Genomic DNA, 17,609 nt, shown 5'->3' with positions numbered 1-17,609 from the left:
TTCAAATATCAGTTTTATTTGATTTATCTTAACAATTATTCCCTTATAATAACAATTATTGCTATATAAGTGGCATGTCAGTAGAGAATAAAAGCACAACACATATTTAATCAGAAACAACTTTGTAATTGAGTAATGACTAAATATACATGTCATTCGCCGGCTATAAATGAACTACCCAGTAGCATTAGAACTTCCATATGATCATATCAACAATGAATGCATAGGAGTCCCATTTAGGATGTAACTAACGTTTTCGAATCATTTCGCCTTTTCCCATCTGACACCCAGTGCTCCTTTTTGTAATGAATTTCGATCCAAACATACTGTACCACTCTTCTTCTTTTCCGTCGAACGTCTATCGAACATATGGTCCCTGAAATTGTGTGGATAAGATAAATGAAATGTATGTTTTTTCATCGTATAATACAAAAATTGGTGTTATAACAAAATGAACGATTGACAAAGACTAAGAGATAAAGGTGTCATGGGATTTGGGTGGGTTTTAGCCCTATCAAGTGTAAGTTAGATCTTGGCATCCGAAAACTGCCCTAGTACTTCTTTTTATTCTAGACACACATCCTTAAGTGATTTCTATCAGTATCTTACTTGACAATAATCTCCTTTACAATGGTCAAATGCCTCGAAACGCATGCCGCACAATCTCGGTCACATTCTGGTGTTGACATGTCGGATTTGTACATGTGTGTGCTTCCTGTGTGATATACAAATGTCCTGCGAATAAAGTTAAAAATTAAGTATTGATAATAAAAGTAAAAAAGTAATTAACATAATCCGTCTAAGCAGTCTTCGTCATATTGATAATTTTTGAAGATTTCAAAGCAAAATGTTAATTGTCAGACAGTGTACCACATGAAATCGGAAATTATGTAGCGTACCGTGGGCTAGGTTTTGTTTGAATTCGATTCAAGATATTAAAAAAACATCAAAAACATACGTTTTGTTGTCTGAATTTCTCCGTGGTCGTTCGCATTTGTGGTCACGTGATTTTTTTGCTCCCTCACAGTATACGTGTATATGCTGTTTAAATTATTGCTAAGATTTTTTTAAACACTGGTGTCAATATATAATTCCTCCAGGATAAACAATACAGTGTGATTTTGTTTTAATGGCAAGATGTTCATACATTACAGTTATACTGACGTAACACGTATAGTATTTATAGTATTAAGACCTCGACTGGGATAGCATTTTACGCCGGTAAGTTAAGATTTACGTATATCTTTTTTGTGTAATCCCTTGCTTTTGTACTGTTGTCTGCTACTTAAAATGGCTGCGCCCATGGGAAGGCAATTTCAAATGAGGAATTGATAAGGTTAAAGATATAAACATGTTTAAAAGAATTTTGATTATTAATATTTATTATGTTTTATATGTGTCAATTCCATTTATGAATGATTATCCCACATAAACTGCAAGGATTCATTTAATTGTAAGCACGTAGTAATTTCGGATGTAAGGTTTCGGATAGATTGAATCTTTAAATAAATGCTGTAATGGTAAATGACTTATAAATCATCATTTCGTCTCGAAAAGAAGTTTATATTGCTTTTGGTTAAAATATCTAACACATGTCAGTCATATAAATTCTGAATTTCAAGCAGAAGTCCAATTTCAATATTCTTACAGAAAGTAACAACAATGGTAGGGGGTTCAGTTTCCGATGATAACTATAATTGATTTGATGTCTAATTTTATTAAAAAATGAACTATTTTGTGTGTGAATTGCAAACGATTGCCTAACAGGTCTATTACAACTTTTATATTTTCAAACAGAGTAAGACTTCATTTTTTTTATTATTGTAGTTTTTAAAACAATCATAACGGTCCGCTGTAGTCTGCGGATGTGCGTTCATAATGTAACGTTTCTTCCCTAGTTAGCTTGGACACGCTACCTTAAATTAAACTGTTAACCTATTCTCGAACTGCATTGTCCCAAAATTTAAATATGAAATCAGTAATATATACATGTGATTAACAATGATTGCTTACAAAACCAATGATTGGAGAAATAATTATTATGGTTCAAGAATCAATGTTCAATTATCCCAAAACCAAGAACGCACAAACAGAAACACTACAACAACTATGAAATAACTTCAAACTGGACCAGCATACAAAACGCTAATAAACCAATCACAATATATCAGCGAAACCCACAGTCCTAAATGTATAGCTTTCACGGGGAATCAAACCATTGACCCTGTTTCTTCTGTATCGCAATGATCCAGGCTTACTAAGAGGCCAAAAAGAACCGCCACGGATGTCCGAACCTGGAAACTAGAAGCTGTAGCACAATGCTTCACTTTAATTCTCCTAGCCTCCAATAGTTCAGAACCCGCCCTAAACAGTACAAAAAGATACTTCAAAGCTTCTCTATATATTAACTTGATGTTCTCACATCGGCGTCGAGACACGAACTAACTATTTCTATGCATTTCGCTTCTTATATACCCTAACATCATGTGACCAAAATGGAATAGTCCATTTTAACAAATCCTATGGGTGAAACCATTATATATAACTAATGTTACAGAGTAGGGGTGTCAAGTTTATCAAACTTACGAAAAAGTAGAAAACCATTAAGAATACAACTTATTCGTATTAATTAATCATTTACTAGCTAAATTTAGAAATTTAATACTAAAACCATAACATTAGTATTAAATTCACGAAATCATCATAAAGAAGTCATAGCGATAAAGCAAAAATCAAATACTCTATAAAATTCACTAAAACAGAAATAATTATTTTCCGGGCTCGTGACTACATTATTCCCTGAACATTACATTAGCATTCCGTTATAAACAGAAGTATGTTCATAGTACGTATGTTAACTTGGTTGGTAATATGCAAATTAGCAAAGCCCAGGCTCTGTGTGGATTTAGAATTTACTGTATATAAAGACCGGAAGACCCCTTCAGGGTCGAGCATGCTTTTCCCTGAAGGGATCTGTTGGTGTTTCATTGGCGTAACACGTTACAAATGATGGCAGCGGTGGGATAATGACAACTGCCGGACAAGAGCTGCCTTACCTATGAGTTTCCCAGGCCAAGACTCGAGTCAAGTCTTCTCGGAGGGGAAAGTAATGTAACGGTCCGCTGTAGTCGGCAGATGTGCGTTCATAGCATTCCGTTATAAACGGAAGTACGTTCATAGTACGTATGTTAACTTAGTTGGTAATATGCAAATTAGCAAAGCCCAGGCTCTTTGTGGATTTAGAATTTACTGTATATAAAGACCGGAGTACCCCTTCAGGGTTGAGCATGCTTTTCCCTGAAGGGATCTGTTGGTGTTTCATTGGTGTAGCACGTTACACAAACTAGCTTAGGTTTTACAAAGACAATCTACTAAAATAATATTACTGCTTGCCGGTTTTCCAAAATGACGTTTTAAACGGCCACGAAATTCATGTGTCTGATGAAAGGTGGTGCGTTTAAATCAGCATTTCCGGAGATGCTTATTGATTATTAATGAAACAAAAGTGATTATACGAAAGTACAAATGTAACACTTGACATCGTTGTTTGAACGAATTGAATTTTCACAAGTTAGTGCATTCTGGTAAAACCAAGAAAACAGATGTTGTTTTGGCAGGTGTTTTTCTCATTCCTTCACTCCATATTGAAAGTAACTGTCTTTTTTTCTGTCTAGAAACATGATTTTTAAAATAACTCGTGCAAACAGTGTAACCGGAATAAATTTCTCTTTGGTTCATATGTTGTTTGCAAGGAAGCTTAATATTGATGTTCAATTGAGCAGTATTTTAGACGTTCATGGGCAACCTAAATTTTTACACCTGCAGATAGTGAATGTAAGTGTAACTGCATGTTCATTTAATTATTATTTTAATGATTGACTGTGCCATTAACTGTGTAATTTTTGTAATATTTAAAAGAAATACAAAATACAAATTAATACCTTTAATAAGGAGAGCTATACTACTCACCCAAGCGTCGGCGTCACCCCTTGGTTAAGGTTTTGCGTGCAAGCACACATAGGTTAATATCTCAGCAATTACTTGAGGTATTGCATTGACACTTTATATAATGGTACTCAACCATCCAACCTACTTAATTAACCAAGTTAGATAACTGTAGTTTGCATTTAATGCCAATAATAGGCCTTTATTATTTGACTTAAAATTCTGGTTAAGGTTTTGCGTGCAAGCACACAATGGTTAATATCTCAGCAACTACTTGAGGTATTGCATTGAGACTTGATACAATGGTACTCAACCATCCAATCTACTTAATTAACCAAGTTAGATAACTCTAGTTTGCATTCAATGCAAATTATTGCCCTTTATTATTCGACTTAGAAATTCTGGTTAAGGTTTTGCGTGCAAGCACACATTGGTTAATATCTCAGCAACTACTTGAGGTATTGCATTGAGACTCGATACAATGGTACTCAACCATCCAACCTACTAAAATAATCAAGTAAGATAGCTCTAGTTTGCATTTAATGCAAATAATTGCCCTTTATTATTCGACTTAGAAATTCTGATTAAGGTTTTGTGTGCAAGCACACATAGGTTAATATCTCACCAACTGCCTGAGATATTGCATTGAGACTTTATACAATGGTACTCAGCCATCCAACCTACTAAAATAATCAAGTTAATTAGCTCTAGTTTGCATTTAATGCAAAATAATTACCCTTTATTATTCGACTTAGAAATTCTGGTTAAGGTTTTGCGTGCAAGCACACATTGGTTAATATCTCAGCAACTACTTGAGGTATTGCATTAAGACTCGATACAATGGTACTCAACCATCCAATCTACTTAAATAACAAAGTAAGATAACTCTAGTTTGCATTGAATTCAAATAATGGCCCCTTTTTTATTTGACATAGAAATTCTTAAGGTTTTGCGTGTAACCACTTTTTAGGTCAATACCTCAGCAAATACATCGTGTATTGCATTGAAACTTTATACACAGGCTCCCAACCATTTAACCTTCTTATTTAATCAAGTTAGATAACTCTATCTTTCATAATATTTAATTTTTGCCCCTTTATTATGCGACTTAGAAATTCTGGTTAAGGTCTTGCATGTTAGCACAAATAGGATATTATCTCAGCAATTACTTGATGTATTGCATTCAGACTTTATACAATGGTATTCAACCAGCCAACCTTATTGAATAACCAAGTTAGATAACTGTATTTTGCAAATAATGGGCCTTTATTATTACACATAAAAATTCTGGTTAAAATTTTGCATGTAACCACATTTATGTTAATATCTCAGCACATCATGTATTGCATTGGAATCTAATCTAACAGTGATCCATGCATGTTCCGCCAAAACTTTTCAATCCTTACACTGAAAAGCGGCGGAATAGTCGAGCGTGCTGTCTCTGTGACAGCTCTTGTTAAACATTAAAGTCAAATGTATTTTGACAATTACTGTACAGTACTGTAAGTTATTGTTTAAAAATGTAACGGTCTGCTGTAGGCGGCGGATGTGCGTTCATTATATAACATTCCGTTATAGACAGAAGTACGTTCATAGTATGTATGTTAAGTTGGTTGGTATATGCAAATTAGCAAAGCCCGGGTTCTTTGTGGATAGAGAATTTAGTGTATATAAAGACGAGCGGACCCCTTCAGGTTCAAGCATGCTTTTCTTTGAAGGGATCTGTTGGGTTTTTGGTGTCACACATTACAAATGGGGCAGCGGTGGGATGTTGACAACTGCTGAATCAAAGTTGCCTTACCAACGATTTTCCCGGTCCGCTGTAGGCGGCGGATTTGCGTTCATAATATAAAATTTCGTTATAAACGGAAGTACGTTCATAGTATGTATGTTTACTTGGTTGGTAATATGCAAATGAGCAAAGCCCGGGTTCTGTGTGGATAGAGAATTTGGTGTATATAAAGACCAGTGGACCCCTTCCAGGTCGAGCATGCTTTTCTCTGAAGGGATCTGTTGCATCTTTGGTGTCGCACCTTGGTAAATGTTTTGCATGTAAGCACCTTGAAGTTATTATTTGCAAGTTCTTCTCAGAGCTATTGTTTGAATAATCAATTTTTCAGGTGACTGTATATAGGATAACATGCAATGAATGACATTTTTACGCTTTTATGTTAGACGCCCCATTTTACTTTTAAAACATAAACATAAGTAAAGTCATGTAAGTATGGAAGAACTGATATACTTTAAATAGCATGCATGCACTAAAATTATCCCGTTAAAAGTCAAAGGCACCAGTCCCTAATGATGGCAAGTATGCAAACACAAAGTGTAAGAGAAGGAAACCATCGAGAGTCTATTTTACTATGTAACCAGAATAAGCCAAGGCTTTCCTATTTTACAAAAAAATCCAACAACATACAAGTGAATGTTTAGACAGTCGTAGGAAGTATTTTCAAATTTATTCCTTCTATTTTCTATTATGTTAAAGAAGCATTAACAACTTGACAACTTGTTCATGTAAGAATACATCCCACATTTGCAGACACTTACGTTTTGTGGCAAATCTTTATTTTCTATGTGATAATTTTTAAGCTTGAATAAGTTGTGTTTGCCTTCATTAGCTTTCATGTTTATTTCAGCCATGATGATGATCACTGTAGCACGACTTCCATCCTTGGTGTTGTCTCCGTCAACAAGGGTGTTAACAAGGTGCCTCGCCTTGCTGCGTTACAAGAAACCTAAAAGACTCCAGTATCTTTGTTCAGGCCAGGGAACTAGCTATAAAGAATGGCTGCCTTTTAAAGGTAGTAAGACCATTTCTTTGAAGTTTAGGGATACAAAGTTATTCAAACATGGGTGTAGTTTTCAAAGGCAATGTGCACTGTCTTTTAGTGCTTGCTATTCAACAACTTCATTGCAACCACAATTTACTGTTAAAAACCCAACATTCAAGGCCTACATTGAAAGCCTGCTGACAGAGTGTGGAGAGCTGCAATCTGCCCAGGAGTCTGGGTTTTTGAAGCATCATGACCATCACAGGCTCAGTGTGTTGGAGATGATAGGGAACTGTTACAGTGAAATTACAACAAAGTTGGAAGAAATAAAGGAACTGGATGAAATGGGGAAAGGTAAAAGTATGCCATTATTATAAATGTATTCAATATTTCTTATAAGTTATTAAGGGCAGGCGCGTAGGAGCTGGGGCCTCAGGGGCCGCGGTCGCGGCCCCAATATTCTGGCTAGTAACGGCAATGGGGCCGCGAATATTTGTTACTGATTTTCTTATTATGGTATTTTAAATAAAGCTACGCGCATATAGAACAATGCCTGTCTGACATGATATTGGATATTGAATAAACAGGTCACCATGTCATAATTATGCCCCCCTTCGAAGAAGAGGGGTATATTGCTTTGCACAGGCATGTCCGTCGGTCCGTCGGTAGACCAAAGCTTGTCCGAGTGATAACTCAATAATTCCTGGACGTATGGTCATCAAACTTGACATGAAGGTTGGGCCTGACCAGTAGATGACCCCTATTGATTTTAGGGTTCATCGGGTCAAAGGTCAAGGTCACAGTGACCTTAATTTTAAAGCTTGTCCGAGTGATAACTCAACAATGCCTAGACCTATGGTCATCAAACTTGATATGGAAGTTGGGTCTGACCATTAGATGACCCCTATTGTTTTTGGGGGTCATCGGGCCAAAGGTCAAGGTCACAGTGACCTTGAATGGTAAAAGGATGTCCGAGTGATAACTCGACCATGCCTGCACCCTTGGCCCTCATTCTTGACTTGGAGGTTGGGCTTGACCAGTAGCTGACCCCTATTGTTTTTGGGGCTCATCGGGTCAAAGATCAAGGTCATAGTGACATTGAATGGTAAAAGGTTGTCCGAGTGATAACTCAACAATGCCTGCACCCATGGCCGTCATAATTGACTTGGAGGTTGGGCCTGACCAGTAGATGAACCCTATTGTTTTTGGGGGTCATCGGGCCAAAGGTCAAGGTCACAGTGACCTTGAATGGTAAAAGGTTGTCCATGTGATAACTCTACAATGCCTACACCCATGGCCCTCATAATTGACTTGGAGGTTGGGCCTGACCAGTAGATGACCCCTATTGTTTTTGGGGGTCATCAGGCCGAAGGTCAAGGTCACAGTGACCTTGAATGGTAAAAGGTTATCTGTGTCATTACTCGACAATGCCTGCACCTATGGCCCTCAAACTTGACTTGGAGGTTGGGCCTGACCAGTAGATGACCCCTATTGTTTTTCGGGGTCATCTGGCCAAAGGTCAAGGTCACAGTGACCTTTAATGGTAAAAGGTTGTCTGAGTGATAACTAGACAATGCCTGCACCCACGGCCATCAAACTTGAATTGGAGGTTGGGCCTGACCAGTAGATGGCCCCTATTGAGTTAAGGGGTCAGAGGTCAAGGTCAGTAACCTTGAAAGCAAACTCGACAATTCCTGGACCTATGGTCATCAAACTTTGGGCCTGACCAGTAGATGCCCCCCTCTTGACTTTGGGGGTCATCAGGCCAAGGTCAAGGTCACAGTAACCTTTAACGCAAAATAGTTAACAAATCTTCTCCCAGTGATATCTCAACAATGCCTGAATCTATGATCATCAAACTTGACATGTAAGTTGGGCCTGACCAGGAGATGACCCTTATTGATTTTATGAGTCATTGGGTCAAAGGTCAGGTTCACAGTGACCTTGAATGCGAAAATGTTTCAAGTGATAATTGGACAATGCCTGCACCCATGGCCCTCAAACTTGACTTGGAGTTGTGTCTGACCTGTAGATGACCCCTTATGATTTAAGGGGTCATTGGATCAAAGGTCAAGGTTACAGTGACCTTGAACGAAAAATGCTTGTCTGTGTGATAACTTGTCAATGCCAGCACCCATGGCCCTCAAACTTAACATTTAGATTTTTGGTGACCAGCTGATGACTACTATGGATTTTGAGGTCATAGAGTCAAAGGTCATGGTCATAACACACTCTATCCTCAAACTTTGAATGGTCATAATCTTAAAACTGCCTCAACGGCATCCAATGTCAGCGACAAATCAGCTGTCATTTCGGTCCATGCATATTTCATTCAATTGTCCATATAATCATGACAACATGGCGCTCAGGGGGGGGGGGCATAATGTTTGACAATCATCTCTTGTTAAACCTGTGAACATCTAGCATATTGGTGTGCGAATGGCGTGAAAACAGGCGGCAGATTATTAAAGACGGGCAAGTGGAAGAAGAGGCAATAAGACAATAATTATTATGCCCCCCTTCGAAGAAGAGGGGTATATTGCTTTGCACAGGCATGTCGGTCGGTCGGTACGTCAGTAGACCAAAGCTTGTCCGAGTGATAACTCAACAATTCCTGGGTGTATGGTCATCAAACTTCACATGAAGGTTGGGCCTGACCAGTAGATGACCCCTATTGATTTTGGGGGTCATCGGGTCAAAGGTCAAGGTCACAGTGACCTTTAATGGTAAAATAATTTTAAACTTGTCCGAGTGATAACTCAACAATGCCTGCACCCATGGCCCTCAAACTTGACATGGAGGTTGGGCCTGACCAGTAGATGACCCCTATTGTTTTGGGGGGTCATCAGGCCAAAGGTCAAGGTCACAGTGACCTTGAATGGTAAAAGGTCGTCCGAGTGATAACTTGACAATGCCTGCACCCATGGCCCTCAAACTTGACTTGGGGGTTGGGCCTGACCAGTAGCTGACCCCTATTGTTTTTGGGGCTCATCGGGTCAAAGGTCAAGTTCACAGTGACCTTGAATGGTAAAAGATTGTCAGAGTGATAACTCAACAATGCCGTCACCCATGGCCCTCATAATTAAATTGGAGGTTGGGCCTGACCAGTATATGACCCCTATTGTTTTTGGGGGTCATTGGGCCAAAGGTCAAGGTCACAGTGACCTTGAATGGTAAAAGGTTGCCCAAGTGATAATTCGACAATGCCTGCACCCATGGCCCTCATAATTGAATGGGAGGTTGGGCCTGACCAGTAGAAGACCCCTATTGTTTTTGGGGGTCATCGGGCCAAAGGTCAAGGTCATAGTCACCTTGAATGGTTAAAGGTTTTCTTCGTGATAACTTGACAATGCCTGCACCCATGGCCCTCAAACTTGACTTGGAATTGGGCCTGACCAGTACATGACCCCTTTTGTATTTGGGGGTCATCTGGCCAAAGGTCAAGGTCACAGTCACCTTGAATGGTAAAAGGTTGTCCGAGTGATAACTCGACAATGCCTGCACCCATGGCCCTAAAACTTGATTTGGAGATTTGGCCTGACCAGGAGATGACCCCTATGGTTTTTGGTGGTCATCTGGCCAAAGGTCAAGGTCACAGTGACCTGGAATGGTAAAAGGTTGTCTGAGTGATAACTCGACAATGCCTACACCCATGGCCCTCAAACCTGACTTGGAGGTTGGGCCTGGCCAGAAGATGGTCCCTATTGATTTTAGGGGTCATTGGGCTAAAGGTCAAGGTCACAGTGACCTGGAATGGTAAAAGGTTATCCGAGTGATAACTCGACGATGCCTGCACCCATGGCCCTCAAACTTGACTTGGAGGTTGGGCCTGGCCAGAAGATGGTCCCTATTGATTTTAGGGGTCATTGGGCCAAAGGTCAAGGTCACAGTGGCCTTGAATGATAAAAAGTTGTCCGAGTGATAACTCAACAATGCCTGCACCCATGGCCCTCAAACTTGACATGGAGGTTGGGCCTGACCAGTAGATGACCCCTATTGATTTTAGGGGTCAAAGGTCAAGGTCACAGTGACCTTGAAAGCGAACTCGACAATTCCTGGACCTATGGTCATCAAACTTGACATGAAGGTTGGGCCTGCCCAGTAGATGACCCCTATCGACTTTGGGGGTCATCAGGCCAAGGTCAATGTCACAGTAACCTTTAACGCAAAAAAGTTAACAAATCTTCTCCCACTGATATCCCAACAATGCCTGAACCTATGATCATTAAACTTGACATGGATGTTAAGCCTGACCAGTAGATCACCCTTATTGATTTTAGGATTCATAGAGCCAAAGGTCAAGGTCACAGTGATCTTGAAAGGTAAAAGGTTGTCCGAGTGATAACTCAACAATGCCTGAACCCATGGCCTTCAAACTTGACTTGGAGTTGCATCTGACTTGTAGATGACCCCTTATGATTTAAGGGGTCATTGGGTCAGTGGTCAAGGTCACAGTGACCTTGAACGAAAAACAACTTGTCTGTGTGATAACTTGACAATGCCTGCACCCATGGCCCTCGAACTTGACATTTAGGTTTCTGGTGACCAGCTGATGACTCTGGATTTTGAGGTCATAGAGTCAAAGGTCATGGTCATAACACACTCTATCCTCACACTTTAATGGTCATAATCTTAAAACTGCAGCAAATCAGCTGTCATTTCGGTCCATGCATATTTCATTCAATTGTCCATATAATCCTGACAACATGGCGCTCAGGGGGGGCATTATGTTTGACAAACATCTCTTGTTTGTATCGTTTTTGATGTTTCAAAAACTACAGTTGATTATGATAATTGCAATTACTCGTTAACATATATTTGTCATTAAATAGCCAGTAATTGTATTTGTTCAAACGCATCACATTTAAGTTTAAAATGGACGTTCCAAATCTGCCTAAGGTTTTAAATTTCCAAAGAGATCTTTTGGCACTAAAACACTGAACACGGTGCATTCAACTCACAATAGTTCCAAAGTCATTCGTGGCTTCACCATGAAGAGGTAAACTTTGCTAATTTGTTATGAACAAACATTGTGAGACTGCGCAAATATGAGTATTTAAAAGTAAATGATGCTGGCGTTTAGAATAATTTAAGATTGCGCAATAATTAATATGTCGCTGTTGCTCATAATGTTATTTTAACCGAAAAAAAGTTTAGATAAAACATGAAAATAAAACCTGAACTCACTGGAAATTGAGTCTTTCAATGCTTAAAATTGAAAAAAAATCTCGACGGGGGGGGGGGGGGGACACCCCTCCCCAGCCCACCCCTTCCGCGGCCCCAATGTCAATTTCCTTCCTACGCGCCTGTAAGGGTGGTTAACATGAAACACATAATATATGAGCGCTTAGATAAAGGAACTTGCTTGAAGTTGTATCTTTACATAACACAACTTGATTGAGTAAATTATAAAGCATCAATAAATAAAGTGTTTTGGAAGAATATACCAGTATAGTAGTCATTCATGGTAATATATATATGTGAGTCCAAAAACACATTTAAGCAGATTTCAAAATGAATTGCCGTATTCATATTATACTAGGAGATTCCTTTTCAAAATTTCTCATCAGCTGTACATACATGTAATATAATTTTGTTATGGCCCCTATGATATCAGTGCATCAGGTATGCGATTTTTATAAACATACAGGTAAATAAATGTAATGTTTAATGTTTGATTATAACGTAGTTTGTAAATATGAAAATTATTTTCAGACAAATCATTGGAAGCTATGGTTAAGGAAGAAATGAAGGTGTGCCAAGAAACCTTACAAGAACTGGAAGAAAAGGTAAGGGTATATTACAATGAACAATGTAATGTAGTTTTTTGAGATGTGTAGCCTACCAGAAAAGTGTTTACTATGTCTTCTCTGGTGTAAAGTGTTCACTTCTTGAATACAAGAAATTGAGAAATTTGGCGAGAAAATTCAAAGGGTCATAGCTGTTGATAATTGTCATGTTATAAGTTTTAAATTTGTGATTATGTGTGTTCTAGTCTCTTATTCAAGTAATTACTACTTACATGTTGAGAAACTGTGTTACAGCTTGTCGAACTGGTGACGCCCAGTGAGGACCGTAGCAATGATGACAGCGACGTGTTCCTGGAGGTTGAGTGTGGAGCTGGGGGCGTGGAGTCAATGCTGTTTGCCACTGAGATTCTCAACATGTACCAGCAGTATGCTGACTTTAGGGGCTGGAGTTTCCAGGTTGTTTCTATGGACAGGAACAGTATGTACACCAGTTTTAGGTGTCAGTAAATGTAAACATCTGAACGTCATTGTAGTTTAAGGCTTTAACCTAAAACCTACATGAAATGATTGTATCTTCAGAACTTTCACAGCTTTTTGTTGAAAACCCTTGTAAATAATCATTCCGTCAGTGTTCAAAACATTAAGTAAGGTAATCTTTTTCATTCAACAAGTACTAGTTTGTGTTATATAAGTGAAAAGTATATCAAATAAAAAAAGATTATATATGTTTTCATTTACTTTTTAAACTTCATATTTTAATTATTGCTAAATTGTATACACAGGTAGCCATGGAGGTATAAGAAAGGCGTGTGTGTCTGTGAGTGGACAGGGAGTGTACAGAAGTATTAAGTATGAGGGCGGAGTCCACCGTGTGAAACGAGTACCCGTCACAGAGTCTGGTGGGCGCATACACACCAGCACCATCACCATTGCCATTCTCCTCCAGCCGTCTGAGGTAGTCCACTCTCTGGCATATATAATTATGCATCCATTGCCAATATCCCTAATCAATCTAGGACAGAACCAGTGCAGATATTGTTACTAATAATGACTATGCATTCATTTATAAAGTTAAGTTTTGTTGTTCTTTTTGGCTCACAAAATGGAAGAATTCGACAAAATATAGCAATGTATGCTTTTTTGTATGAATTTACACAATCGTTATTGGCGACTGCTCTGTTGTACTTGCAGGTGGAGCTGGAGCTGAAGCCAAGTGACCTCCAGATTGATACATGCAGGTCAAGTGGGCCGGGAGGTCAGAACGCACAGAAAACTGACAGCGCAGTCCGCATTAAACATCTGCCTACAGGTACAGTCATGTCAGGCTTAACTTACTTAAGCTCGCTCTATGTACATGAAGTTTTTATCACCTCTAAAAAAATTCTTTTCCTTTAAGGTTACAAGGTATAATCGCTCCATCAAACAGGCCTTTTATACAGCTTGTCAGCGCTTTGAATCCCCAAACCTTGTGTACATTGCTTTCTAGGAAAGCCAGTATTTGTTTTCAAGTGCAGGACATAATGCTGCTTGGCACTTTGGTTACAGAGATTATTTTTTTTAAACTTTTTTAAAAATGCAGTTGTTTTCTTGAAAGCTTTCAAAGTGAAAGATGCAACCAGTTTTGATTGGCAAGGTTAAGTATTCATTTGTCAGCAATCAAAATTGAACCTTCATATAAATTAGATCTTAGTTATATAATGTTAAATGTTTATTTTCAGAAAATCCTTGCCCTTTAAATATTTCTTGAGGCATTGTGTGAACACAGGTGATCTTGTTTTGCTATGATATCACGTCAGTTCAATGCAACAACAAGTCATTCCTGCAAGTTTAAAAAGTGGCTTTTATCGACTTTTGAACTTGTAGCTTGATACATGTTCATATTCTAATGAGAAATCATGTATTCTTGAGCAGTGTATGTTTTTGTTGGCAACACCTTTCTGAATATAAAAACGAGAAAAGTATTGTTAAGCAGTGTACCCCTGGAGCCATATTCAGAAAGCATCTTAGTGAAAAAGTTTGATTTTGAATTTAAAGAAAACTAAGAATGTTTTTATGCCATAAATCTTGTCTACAATAAGAAATTGTAGTCCTGAGATAAGAATGTAAGATATTCACGACCATCTTCAATACAGGTACATTCTGTGTTTTCAGGTGTTGTTGCCGAGTGTGAAATTGCCAGATCACAGATAGAAAACAAAAAAATGGCTATGACGATGCTAAGATCAAGGTATGACTAAAGAAATCAGATGTCTGTGAATTACTTGATCTGCATCTCCCCTTGTCGGCAACCTATTGTCAAAGCAATTAATGGACCGAGTAATGAAACTAGAATAGATGACTTCATGAATGACTTTAGGGTCAACTATTCAAGATTTTCTAACTCTGTTATTGTAAAGAACTTTATCTGATTGGCCATGTGTGCCGGTTGTGTCTGGATTCATTATTTTGTACAACTGTTTATAGAATATTGGAGAAGGAGATTGCATCCCAAACATCACAGACGGTGAGCCAGAGGCGCATCCAAGTGGGGGGAAAGAACCGCTCTGAGCGCATACGGACATACACCTTTAACCATGATACAGTCACAGATCACCGCCTCAACAAACACGTGAAGAATGTGGATGATTTCCTTACTGGTGGGGAGGCCTTGCATGAGGTTGTAGAGGATTTACAACAGGAGGCCCTCATGGAGGCACTGACGCTTGTGTTAAAGGAGTTTGAAATGAAACATTTAAGACAGTCTAGTGTTAAGGAAGTGAACAGATAGTGATTTTATAAATTTTAACATATTTATTGTTACTGTAGAATTGTTTCATGTACTGTGAACTTAATTTTGATATTAAATGTTATTATGTATAAGACTTTTATTTAGTGTTGACATTTGCAATAGAATTACATGATCATCTTGGACTCATAATTATTTAGATATTAAAATTTTAAATTTAAATAATAGTATTATTAATAATAACGAAAAATGAGCTGCAAAATTGCAAAATATTGTATTGCTAAGACTTCTTGGGTTTATATGATATAAATTTCACAAGTTTGAGCGACAATATTAAATCTAGAATCTAAAAAAAACTAGATCATCAGGCCCCAATATCTCACAACTTAAGTCTGTTATAACAAGGTTATGCTAAGCTCACTATTATTGTTTTCTTTAAATCACGATATAATTACTTCTTTGAGAGGTTTTAGACTTTAAATAGAAATTATCCTTCTGATTATCACAATAAACCATGTTCCATTCATCAAAATCATATTTAAGTTTGTATTTTGGCCAATTAAATAAGCTCAAATCAATCAAATGAAATCAAGCCTTAAGCCTGTATAACTTTTGAGAAATTGGGGCCTGGGGTGTGAAAATATTTGATTAAACACAACACAGTGATTTTTAAGAATTAAAATCATTTCAGTTTGTCCTTATTTTAAATCTTTTAAATTTAATATAGTAATGTTTTGAGGTAACTCATAAACATTCCTAGTAGTTACTAGTTGCTCTTAGTGGCTTTTAGTGGGTGAAATTTGAAAATGTCACTAATACCAAACATTATCTAATTATCTAGTTCTAATTTTTTCAGTGAAAATTACAAATACTTGGAGGCAATGTGCTATTTAGAGTTCTGTCAATAGGTTCAAAGTCAGTGTCACTGTGACCAAAATGTACATGTGTAATTTGGAACAATAACCACCAGAATCTAACATTCTGTCACCAATTTCTTGAAACTTCTTAAGTCCTTTATAACAGCATTAAGCTAAGATCACGATTTTGTTTTCCAATAATTTGCGTAGTATTTACTCCTTTAAGATTTTTTATACTTTAGATAGGAATTATCTTTGTGATAATCACAATAAACCATTTTCATTTATCAAAATTCAATTTTACTGTATAATTTGGTTAATTGAATTAAGCTACTTAAGCCTGTTAAGCTTAAGAAGTTTCAAGAAATTGGGGCGGTCAAGGTTGATGTAGGTAGATTATTTTCAGATATTAAAATTATTTTCTCTTTAGACCACTTTTATTTCTCCGTTATAATGGACATCAGTTTGAGACAGTTCCGTTTGCCCTTTCAACATTGATAAACATTATTATTTTGTAAAATGTACATGCAATTATAATATACTATTTTGACTATATTAAGAATTTTGAGTTTTTGTCCAAAAGAGTTGGTATATAAAAGTTGTACATGTCTAATACCCAGACTTTTAGTGTTTTGCATAAAAGCCCTTATTCAAGTTATTGTATGGCATAGAGGTCACTTGAATCTTGTGCACAAATTTACTTTCTTGTATGTAAAGCTGTTATCAAAAAGCACATATTGAGTTATCTCATATACTATTGTGTCAAATTTTAGATGCCTGGTGACCGCATATTTATTTTGGTTTTAGGACTATAGAAAAAAGAAACAGATTTAAAATCACACTTGTTTGGACTTCTGAGATTGCAACTGAATAGGTCATTTCACTTCCAATTTCAGTTGAAATAAAGAACAGAAATATAACTTTATATTTGTATCTATTCTGTTGCTTTTGGATCAGTTTATTTCAATACCAAATATTTTAAATTCAGTAGGAAATTATATTTCCAATGATGTCAGAAGGCAATCAAACAACATTATTACCAATGGCTAAATAAAATGACGAGCTTACCTTGTCATGTGTATATGTACATCTTTGGGACACAACCTGACACACTTTTGAGAACACCATGAATCTGGTAGCCTCCCTTGTTTCATAATATGTCAATGAAATTGGTATGAAGAAATTCCAAAACAGTTGCAAAGACTTTATAAATATTATTTTTACAAGGTGGAATTCACAGAGAATTGTTGAATGTTGATAGCGGCTACCAAACATTTCATACCCATTATCTGACCGTGAAACATATTAAAAGATATTTACACCTCAACTTCCATTCCTTAAATGAACTGCCTTTCGGCAATTGCGTTCTCGGATATGTTCGGATCGTAATTCATAGCATAACAATATACATGAACTCCACACACATTGACCAACCCAATTGCGTTCATACCCCGATAATGACATCAACCCCGCAATTCATTCCTTAAATAAAAAGACAAACACGTCTTTCAACTGAGGTTAAAATAATGCGCACCTTGAATGTCAGAAGCGGACAAGC

At 37.5% G+C, this 17,609-nt stretch overlaps 1 protein-coding gene and 1 long non-coding RNA gene across 2 annotated transcripts; one reads left to right on the top strand and one right to left on the bottom strand.

Moving 5' to 3' along the window:
• On the bottom strand, window positions 1-1,251 carry LOC128229924 (uncharacterized). Its single transcript, XR_008260145.1, has 3 exons — window positions 959-1,251; window positions 610-735; window positions 1-376 (listed from the first exon to the last, which is right to left on the bottom strand). It is a non-coding gene; the product is annotated as an uncharacterized LOC128229924 (long non-coding RNA).
• A 25-nt stretch (window positions 1,252-1,276) lies between these two features.
• LOC128229923 (peptide chain release factor 1-like, mitochondrial) lies at window positions 1,277-16,606 on the top strand. The gene is made up of 8 exons (XM_052941832.1): window positions 1,277-1,336; window positions 6,585-7,073; window positions 12,435-12,508; window positions 12,764-12,947; window positions 13,252-13,424; window positions 13,661-13,778; window positions 14,621-14,696; window positions 14,933-16,606. The coding sequence occupies exons 2-8, from the start codon at window positions 6,587-6,589 to the stop codon at window positions 15,234-15,236; spliced, it is 1,416 nt and encodes a 471-aa protein (XP_052797792.1). The 5' UTR covers window positions 1,277-1,336; window positions 6,585-6,586; the 3' UTR covers window positions 15,237-16,606.
• The last annotated feature ends 1,003 nt before the right edge of the window (window positions 16,607-17,609 follow it).

This window comes from Mya arenaria, chromosome 4 (genome assembly GCF_026914265.1).
Source record: "Mya arenaria isolate MELC-2E11 chromosome 4, ASM2691426v1".
In the NCBI taxonomy this organism is placed as follows: domain Eukaryota; kingdom Metazoa; phylum Mollusca; class Bivalvia; order Myida; family Myidae; genus Mya; species Mya arenaria.
This window is presented reverse-complemented; position numbering and strand designations above follow the sequence as displayed.

Coding starts and splice junctions, on each gene's coding strand:
- LOC128229923 (XM_052941832.1), top strand. CDS start 6,587: ATGATGATGATCACTGTAGCACGACTTCCATCCTTGGTGTTGTCTCCG. Junction 13,425..13,660: donor TTCTCCTCCAGCCGTCTGAG/GTAGTCCACTCT, acceptor TTGTACTTGCAG/GTGGAGCTGGAGCTGAAGCC. Junction 14,697..14,932: donor ATGACGATGCTAAGATCAAG/GTATGACTAAAG, acceptor AACTGTTTATAG/AATATTGGAGAAGGAGATTG.